The sequence below is a fragment of the Heterodontus francisci genome, chromosome 16 (assembly GCF_036365525.1).
Source record: "Heterodontus francisci isolate sHetFra1 chromosome 16, sHetFra1.hap1, whole genome shotgun sequence".
NCBI classification, from domain to species: Eukaryota; Metazoa; Chordata; class Chondrichthyes; order Heterodontiformes; family Heterodontidae; genus Heterodontus; species Heterodontus francisci.
In genome coordinates, this window is record NC_090386.1 from 97,418,197 (window position 1) to 97,428,619 (window position 10,423).

General features: G+C 48.4%; 1 protein-coding gene across 6 annotated transcripts in view; it reads left to right on the top strand.

Moving 5' to 3' along the window:
- LOC137378393 (DENN domain-containing protein 3-like) overlaps nucleotides 1–6,879 on the top strand; it is a 211,245-nt gene extending 204,366 nt beyond the window's left edge. For all 6 annotated transcript variants that reach the window (XM_068048680.1, XM_068048675.1, XM_068048678.1 and 3 more), the window contains exons 23-24: nucleotides 1,994–2,131; nucleotides 6,211–6,879. In XM_068048680.1, the coding sequence (XP_067904781.1) occupies nucleotides 1,994–2,131; nucleotides 6,211–6,402 (330 nt within the window). In that variant the 3' untranslated portion in view covers nucleotides 6,403–6,879. The remainder of the gene's footprint in view (nucleotides 1–1,993; nucleotides 2,132–6,210) is intronic.
- Nucleotides 6,880–10,423: the final 3,544 nt, after the last annotated feature.

The following is a 10,423-nucleotide window of genomic DNA, read 5'->3' on the forward strand; positions in this document are numbered from 1 at the left end:
GGGGGTCAGTACTGAGGGGGTGCCGCACTGTCGGAGGGTCAGTACTGAGGGAGTGCTGCACTGTCGGAGGGTCAGTACTGAGGGAGTGCTGCACTGTCGGAGGGTCAGTACTGAGGGAGTGCTGCACTGTCGGAGGGTCAGTACTGAGGGAGTGCTGCACTGTCGGAGGGTCAGTACTGAGGGAGTGCTGCACTGTTGGAGGGTCAGTACTGAGGAACGCTGCACTGTCATAGGGTCAGTACTGAGGGAGTGCTGCACTGTTGGAGGGTCAGTACTGAGGGAGTGCTGCACTGTCGGAGGGTCAGTACTGAGGGAGTGCCGCACTGTCGGGGGGTCAGTACTGAGGAGGTGCTGCACTGTCGTAGGGTCAGTACTGAGGGAGTGCTGCACTGTCGGAGGGTCAGTACTGAGGGAGTGCTGCACTGTCGGAGGGTCCGTACTGAGGGAGTGCTGCACTGTCGGAGGGTCCGTACTGAGGGAGTGCTGCACTGTCGGAGGGTCCGTACTGAGGGAGTGCTGCACTGTCGGAGGGTCAGTACTGAGGGAGTGCTGCACTGTCGGAGGGTCAGTACTGAGGGAGCGCTGCACTGTCATAGGGTCAGTACTGAGGGAGTGCTGCACTGTCGGAGGGTCAGTACTGAGGGAGTGCTGCACTGTCGGAGGGTCAGTACTGAGGGAGTGCCGCACTGTCGGAGGGTCAGTAGTGAGGGAGTGCTGCACTGTCGGAGGGTCAGTACTGAGGGAGTGCTGCACTGTCGGAGGGTCAGTACTGAGGGAGTGCTGCACTGTCGGAGGGTCAGTACTGAGGGAGTGCTGCACTGTCGGAGGGTCAGTAGTGAGGGAGTGCTGCACTGTCGGAGGGTCAGTACTGAGGGAGTGCTGCACTGTCGGAGGGTCAGTACTGAGGGAGTGCTGCACTGTCGGAGGGTCAGTACTGAGGGAGTGCTGCACTGTCGGAGGGTCAGTACTGAGGGAGTGCTGCACTGTCGGAGGGTCAGTACTGAGGGAGTGCTGCACTGTCGGAGGGTCAGTACTGAGGGAGTGCTGCACTGTCATAGGGTCAGTACTCAGGGAGTGCCGCACTGTCGGAGGGTCAGTCCTGAGGGAGTGCCGCACTGTCGGAGGGTCAGTACTGAGGGAGTGCCGCACTGTCGGGGGGTCAGTACTGAGGGGGTGCTGCACTGTCGGAGGGTCAGTACTGAGGGAGTGCTGCACTGTCGGAGGGTCAGTACTGAGGGAGTGCTGCACTGTCGGAGGGTCAGTAGTGAGTGAGTGCTGCACTGTCGGAGGGTCAGTACTGAGGGAGTGCTGCACTGTCGGAGGGTCAGTACTGAGGGAGTGCTGCACTGTCGGAGGGTCAGTACTGAGGGAGTGCTGCACTGTCGGAGGGTCAGTACTGAGGGAGTGCCGCACTGTCGGAGGGTCAGTACTGAGGGTGTGCCGCACTGTCAGAGGTGCCATCTTTCAAATGTGACATTAAATCGAGGACATGCCTGCATCTCAGGTGGACTGAAATGATCTCATGGCACTATTTTGAAGAAGAGCAGGGGAGTTAACCCCAGTGTCCTAGTCAATATTTATCCCTCAACCAACATCACTAGAACAGATGATCTGGTCATTATGACTTAGCTGTTTGTGGGAGCTTGCTGTGTGCAAATTGGCTACTGTGTTTCCTACATTACAACAGTGACTACACTTCAAAAGTACTTCATTGGCTATAAGGCCCTTTGGGATGTCCTGATGTTGTGAAAGTTGCTATATGAATGCAAGACTTAATTCCTTTGTGAAGCACTTTGGGATGTCCAGATGTTGTGAAAGGTGCTGCAGAAATGAAAGATCTTTACTTGCACCAGACTTTCTCCCTGATTGGTGTTTTCCTGCTGTGTATGGCATTGTCAAATCAAATGATTTTATAGGTTCCCCTTTCCCACTGCCGATGGTCTGACCAGCAGCAGATGCCTGAGTTTCACTGCCGTTTGATTTCCTGTTGTAGAGAGATGAATTGTGGGTGGTTTGCAATGGGCGAGCAAATCTGTACATCTGGAAAACTGACAATCTCAAGGATCCCATCAAAATAATCCCACTGCCTGACTGCACAGACATTGTCTGCATGATTCACGTCAAAAAACAGGTAGGAAAGTAACACGGCATAGATCAAGATAAGATGTCTGACACTAACCTCTAACCCTAACCCTAACCAAAGGCATGCTCGTGTCTGCAGTTGAAACCTGACCCGAGCCCAAAAGAACCACATCCAACCTGAGCCCGACCCAGCCCGAGTCCTTTCATTTTTTGCCGCAACCGACCCGACCCGATCACCAGAATGAAGTTGATTATATTAAAGAGGTTGTGCTCTACCTTGGATGGAATCGCTCACTGCAGACTAGTGCGGAGTCCGGATGCACGTTTCCCGCCTTGACATCCTGGTTGCCACTGTGTCTGACCCAACCCGACCCGAGCCCGACACGTCGTCTGGCCCGGTCGGGTTCGGGTCGGGTAGCCATGCTCTACTGCTAACCCCTAACCCTAACCCGAATCCAAACACTAATGCTAACCCCTCATCCTAACTCCTAACCTTAGCCCCAACCTAACCCCTTATCCTAATGCTAACCATAATCTTAACCCCAAATTAACCTGTAACCCTCATCCGAACCCTAAGCGCAGCCCCACTATAATTCCGAACCCCAATACTAACCCGAACCCTAAACTGCCCCAAACCCTAATCCTGATCCCAACACTAACCTTAACCTCAATTTGATTCCTAACCCTAACACTAACTCTACTCCTAAAACTACCCCACCTAACCCTAACTCAAACCCAAATCCACACCGTAACCTAACCCTAACCCTACTTCCAGGGTGATATTTATTGTTGGAACACAGGACTCACCATCAGAGGAGTGAAGGAACATTGGGAGACTCTTTACATCGGCTAGACCAGCCTGGGTCTCCCACAGAGCAGCAAAGATCCAGTCTGGCTCGGACATGCCTTGCTGGTCCTGCCCGGGTATAGAAATGGGACTGTCCCTGGGTTTTGCGATGGAGTCCAGGCAGGGAGCAGGGCAGCAGGTGGAAGTTCCGTTTTTGGCACATTCCTGGAAAATGATCGAGCCAAGCAGTCCGTGTTTATCCTCCACATGAGCGGTCTCTCAATCCCATGCTCCGCTCCTGTTCCCTTTATTCCCCTTTCATTCAAACACTTATCTAACCTACTCCTAAATGTTGTCATAGTCTCTTCTATAATCACTAACTCTGGCAGTGGATAGCAGACACTGACAACCCACTGTGTAAGGAGGAGCTGTGTTCTAAACCTCTTAGATTTAATCTTATATTCACATCCCCTCGTTCTAAAACCTCAGTCGTGGTAAGCAGTCTGTTTCTAAACTATCTTGTTCCACCTCTTCATAAATTTAAACAACTCAATTAGACAACAAACGCAGGGCCCATACATAGCCTTAGGGATGTAAATTGCTAACAGTTATTGACAGAACATCTATACATGACTATATTTTTCAGATAGAAACCATCGAAATTTGTATGCGACAGGAAGCTGTGTCAGTGGCAGTGCTTTGCTGGACTAAGATGAAACAAATCCCACTCTCCCTCTCTCCCAGTATCAATCCCAAACTAATCCCATTACCCCGCTCTCTCCCCATAGCCCTGGATCAATCCCAAACTAATCCCACTGCCCCGCTCTCTCCCCATAGCCCTGTATCAATCACAAACTAATCCCACTGCCCCGCTCTCTCCCCATAGCCCTGGATCAATCCCAAATTAATCCCACTGCCCCGCTCTCTCCCCATAGCCCTGTATCAATCACAAACTAATCCCACTGCCCCGCTCTCTCCCCATAGCCCTGTATCAATCACAAACTAATCCCACTGCCCCGCTCTCTCCCCATAGCCCTGTATCAATCCCAAACTAATCCCACTGCCCCGCTCTCTCCCCATAGCCCTGGATCAATCCCAAACTAATCCCACTGCCCCACTCTCTCCCCATAGCCCTGTATCAATCCCAAACTAATCCCACTGCCCCGCTCTCTCCCCATAGCCCTGGATCAATCCCAAACTAATCCCACTGCCCCACTCTCTCCCCATATCCCTGTATCTTAAAATATTTTTCCATGTTTCCCCTAAAAGATACAATGGTATCTGTTTCATCTACTTCCTGTTCCATGCTCCAACAACCCTTTGTGTTTCTTCTGTCCTCACTGTCTTAGCAATCATTTTAAATTGACAATCCCTCGCTACTGTCCAACCTGGGGAAATAGTCTTTTCCAATTCTCACTATCATAGCTTTTCAAAATTTTTAAAAAGCTCAATTAAATTTCCCCTAGGCCTTCTCTGCTCCAGTGAGAATAGTCCCAGTATCTCACCTATTGTTGCTTATTCTCGGGACTTGGTGGTCACTGGCAAGGTCAGCATTTATTGCCCATCCCTAATTGCCCTTGAGAAGGTGGTAGGGAGCCGCCTTCTGGAACCGCTGCAGTCCTTGGGGTGTAGGTAGAGTCATAGAGAGACACAGCACCGAAACAGGCCCTTCTACAGTGCTATTAGGAAGGGAGTTCCAGGATTTTGACCCAGCGACAATGAAGGAACGGCAATATAGTTCCAAGTCAGGATGGTGTGTGGCTTGGAGGGGAACTTGCAGGTGATGGTGTTCCTATGCATCTGCTGTCCTTGCCCTTCTGGGTCAGGGTTGGCCAACATACGGCCTACAGGCCAGGAACCGGCCCACCAAAGGTTCCCAGCCAGCCCGCAGATGTAAACTGTACCTGGGGATGTTCCTCATCCTCGCCAGGGGTCCGTGACTGGAGATGGGAAATTTCCCTTTGTCTTCTTCTTGCAGACCGGCCTTTTCAAAAACTTTTCGCTGTCAGTTTCACAGCTGCTGAAGCAGGAACTCACTTCCCAACTTCGGACAAATTCAGGGTTTACTGACTTTTTTTAAAAGCCCACCGGAAAACCCCGAATTTGTCCAAAGTTGGGAAGTGAGTTCCTGCTTCAGCAGCTGTGAAACTGACAGCGCAATGTTTTAAAACAAACTGACCAACCACAAAGCTGCAACTGTCAGAGAGGGGGATGTGTGGGTGGTGGGAAACAAAGAGAGAAATTGGGGGGGAACAGAGAGAGCTGGGGAAAGAGAGAGAGAGGAGAAAACAGAGAGGGGGGAATAAAGAGAGAGAGAGGGGGCAGAGAGCGAGAGGGAAAATGGGGGAGTGGGAAACAAAAGGGGGGACGGAGGGGACAGAGAGAGAGGGGTGTAAAACTTAGAGGGTGGGAACAAAGAGAGAGAGGGGGAACAGAGAGGGGGGGCAAAGAGAGAGAAGGGGGACAGAGAGAGAGAAGGGGAACAGAAAGAGAGAGAAGGGACAGCAAGGGGGGATAGACAGAGGGTGGTAGAGAGAGACAGATTGAGAGAGGGGGACACAAAGAGAGAAAGGAGGAGAGACAGAGAGAGAAAGGGGGAGACAGAGAGAGGGGGCACAAAGCGAGGATGACAGAGCGGGGGGAACAATAAAGAGAGGAGGGAACACAGGGAGAGAGAGAGACAGACAGAGAGATCAAGATCACTCCTGGCAGAGGGACATCTATCCAGAATACTCCGCATTGCTACAAGAAGTATGCGGGAAAACATTAACTACTTGTGCAAGCAGAAAAATGCCGGGTATCTCATTAAATCAGTGTCCAACATAGTGACCAGAAAGTAAGTCAATAAATTCATCTCATTTAAAGCTTCTTCACAAAAATGCACATTTGTTGTTGTTTTGATTAATAGTAAGATAACATTTTAATGCCTTTATCTTTCCAAAATTGTCTCACCGGCTCCCTGTGTAAGACAAAAATTATAATGTGCCCCCCCAACCCCCCCAGGCGGAAAGGTTGGACACCCCTGTTCTAGGTGGTAGAGGTAGCTTATAGATTTACCTCGTCCTGTGCAGTATTGTGGAGCACCAGTTAACTCATTCAAACAAATTCTTTTATTGCTATTAAACGTCTTATGTAGTGCACACGCTCTCTCCAAAAACAAGCCCATGATGTTATTTAAGGTTTATAGATACTTGGTATGTTTATTGTGTGTTTAATGTGGGTTTCTGCTGTCTCCACAACCCCACAGTGCAGAGTGATGCTGCCTCTATACACTGTCCATTAACTGAAACTCTAACTAACCCTGACCTCTGTCTGTCCCACCATCAACACCCCACCCCCAGGTCTGGGTCGGAGGGGGAGTGATAACCGACAAGACCAAGGGACGGATTTACATCATCAACTCGGAGAGCTACTCGCTGGAGAAGGAGTTGGAGGCTCCGTGTGGCCCCGTTGGAGCCCTGTGCGCGGCTGAGGACCGGTACGTGCTGAGTGGGACACAGGACAGCAAGGCCATTATCTGGAAGGTGGACTGAGGGTTTGCAGACTGGTCGATGGGCACAGAGCCAGTACTGCCCTGTCTTGGTGTGTTTAATATTTGTTTGTCACACCACTGTGGACCAGTGTTGGATGGGATTCAATTTTCTCTCCCTCTCTCTCTTTGCCAGAGGGTGGTAGGTTGCTTGGTGGAACAACAATAACTGAGCAACCACCCCCACCCCCCCCCGCCTCTCACCCCTCCCCGACCCTGCCAGGAGATTGAGTTGTGTGAATTCCCCCTTCCTCCCCTCCCTCAGAAAACACGGACCACAGCCCACTGTCTGGGATCAGAGGTGCTGTTTGCCAATCAACCCCTGACCCTGGAGAGGTCAGTGGCCACACACCACCTATGGTCAGCACCAAGCACCAGGATGACCATTGCAAGAGGGCAAAGCAACTGGGAATAAAAGCAGTCGCCTAACATTCCTTTGTATTTAATGTTATTTAAACAACGACTTAATTGTACAACTAAACTTGTGTTCTATGTGGTTGGTTCTGCAAATGAACTGTGCCAGAATTTTCTGGTCACAGGCCTCTACCAGTGCTGACTCCCCTCGCAACCTCTCTCCTCTCTCCTGACCTAACACCTTTCCATTTATTGCAAACACTCAGATGGGGCAGGGAATCCGAGAGGGAGCTTGAAGCACAGTCACAACAAACCTGAAATCTTCAAATCACAGCCTGCCAGCATTCCCAACTCCGAGGCAAAAGTTAACTGTTTTCCTCATTTCAGACACTTGATATTTAATCCCTTGTAACACATAGTAAAGGGCGAGAGGTTTTATAGACAGGGCAACGCACGGTCTGGAGAGGCAGATCGAGGTTTTATACCCACATTAAACAAAGTGGATAAATATTTCAGTAAGAAACATTGAAAGGATATGTGTAAAGGTCAGGGAAAGTGTCCTCTTTATCTCTTCATTGTGTCCTCCTCCTAGTTGGGGGGGATTACGAATGACAGACCATAGATAGAAGATTAAATGTAAGAGATTTCGAACAGAGAGCAGGAGAACCTACTTCACACATACAGTGCTGAGGCTCTAGGATTCACTCCAAGGGTGGCCAGTTCAGGGAGAAACTCAAGTCAACATTCAAGATTAGATTGGATGGGGGATGGTGAAGGAAAAAGGGATTGAGGGGCTATGAGAAGAGTGGTTAAATGTGATTACAACTATTTGCTTGTGTGGAGGGTAAACACTGACATGGACTGGTTGGGCTGAATTGCCTGATTCTGTGTTGTAACTTAACTGGATAACTCAGAGAGCCCGCACAGGTGGGAAGGGCAGAATAGTTCCCTCTGTGCTGTAAAATATTATAATTTGAGGAGCAAAGTGGTTTAACTACAGGTGAACTATAGTCTTCAGTAACATGTCTCTCCCCGATCGCCCAATGGTACACAGGGAACGGTCCCCTTCATGCATTCTCCCACATTCAGATAATTATCTGGGTTACTGCATAACAAGACCTTGCACATTCTGGACTAAACATTTCAATAATCAGATAGAACTTTAAACGCAAGCTAAAGATCTTTTCTGTTGCTTTGTTTCTAGTGTTTCCCATTTTTCTCTCTCCTGTTACTGGCCAATTCTGGAATCTTGCCAACACTAACATAACCCGTTTTTTTCCTTTTTTTTGTATCTAACACCTTTTTTTCTGAGCTTTACTCTGTATCTAACCCCGTTATTTTTCTTATTTTCTATCTCGAACTCGTTTTTTGGGGGGTTTTTTCCTTTTGTTTCCTTTCTTTATTTGAGGGAGAATAATTCTCTGTCTAACCCCACTTTTTTTTTTAAACAGTATAAAGGAAGCTTTACTCCGTATCTAATCCCATTTTTTTTGTTGGGGGGCAGTGTAGAGGGAGCTTTACTCTGTATCTAACCCCGTGCTGTACCTGTCCTGGGAGTGTTTGATGGGGGACAGTGTAGAGGGAGCTTTACTCTGTATCTAACCCCGTGCTGTACCTGTCCTGGGAGTGTTTGATGGGGGACAGTGTAGAGGGAGCTTTACTCTGTATCTAACCCCGTGCTGTACCTGTCCTGGGAGTGTTTGATGGGGACAGTGTAGAGGGAGCTTTACTCTGTATCTAACCCCGTGCTGTACCTGTCCTGGGAGTGTTTGATGGGGGACAGTGTAGAGGGAGCTTTACTCTGTATCTAACCCTGTGCTGTACCTGGCCTGGGAGTGTTTGATGGGACAGAGTAGACGGAGTTTTACTCTGTATCTAACCGCGTGCTGTACCTGGCCTGGGAGTGTTTGATGGGACAGTGTAGAGGGAGCTTTACTCTGTATCTAACCCAGTGCTGTCCTCATTGTTTATGCTCGGTTGTAACTTGCCAATCCTCCAGCTTCATTCAATGTGGAATCTCTTTTGGAATCAAAGATTAATCTCCTGAAAGCTCCTGAATAAACAACAGGGCACTTTCTTCATGTGTCTCAATCCAGCCAGACTCACAAAGACAGCAAGACCCGGAATAGACCCAGGATACAGTGGGTTTTGCCTCAGATGCCTCCTGTACATCCATGCCATGGATAGAGTGGTTCCTGGATGCGCAGAGGATTTGGGGTATTGTAGCCCCTTTTATTGACTGATTGCCATATCGGCTACCACTGGTGGGGACAGGACAGTTACATTAGTAAAAGGGTATCAGTAAAAGTGACTATTGAGCTGTTGGATGGTTATAAAAACCCAACTGGTTCTAATGTCCTTTAGGAAAGGAACCTGCCGTCTTCACCTGGTCTGAGCCGAAATGTAATTCTCTATCTTAACATTGAATTAACAGCACAAAAACTGGCCATTCGGCCCAACTTGTCCATGCTTGCTCCACACAAGCCTCCTGTCACCCTGTTTCATCTCACTATCCTTCTATTCCTTTGTCCTTCATATGTTTATGTCGCTTCTTCATAAAAGCACTGCTATTTGCCTTAACCACTGCCTGTGGTAGCGAATTCCACATTCTTACCTCACTTGGGCTGGGACTCCAGTCCCACATCAACGTGGTTTACTGAAGTGACCCAGCACGCCACTCAGTTCCTCTAGGGCCTTTGGGGATTGACAACAATGCACACATCCTGTAGAATAAGTATTAAGAAAGAAAGTTCAGGTTGCGCTTAATAGTTAAAGATTACCAGGTCTTGGTAGATGAATGGAACAGTGTGGAGCTCCTGATATTTACCCTTGCATTGCCTAAGCTTGCCTGTTATTAATGGACTGAGACTCCCACACAAAGGGTGTGACAGAGGGTGGTTGCGTGACAATTTGAGATCAATCAAGACAGCGGAGGATGGTCTTCAGCAGATGGTTTGAGCTTCAACCTGTCTGACAGTAAAGCCAGCAATCTCTTTCAAAGAGAGGCAGATGTGTTTGATTATCAAATAATAATTATCAATAATATTTTTAAATAATTTAAAAAGCTAAAGGAATGTTGGTCTTTCGAGGGCTGGAACACAGAGTGAAGGGAATAATGCTTCAGTTGCTTAGATCTTTGGTCAGACCCCATCTGGAGCAACACGTTCAGTTCTGGGCACTGCACCCCTCGATATATTGGCCTTGGAGAGGGTGATACCAGGAATAAAAGGGTTAAATTGTAAGGTGAGGTCACTCACACAGACTAGGCTGGTATTCCCTCAAGTATGGAAAATCTAATTGAGGTGTTTAAGATAATGAAAAGATGTGACTGTTTCTCTCTATCTACCCTATTTTCTCTGGTGTAGAAGTTCAGAACAAGGACACATAACTTTAAAATTAGAGCCACTCTATTCAGCCCCTAAGAAGGGCAGGTTTCCTTCCCTAAAGGACATTAGGGAACAAGGTGTGTTTTTACAATAATCTGACAGTGTCAATGGTCACTTTTACTGAAACCAGCTTTTTATTTCTCGATTTTGTTCTACAAAAATGACTTCAAACTTCTAGTGTGGGATTTGAACTCATAGTTCTCAGGATTACGAGTCCAGTAACATTAACCGGACCCCTAAACCTAGCTTGTTATTTTGGAAGTGTGGCTAATCGAGAAAACACAT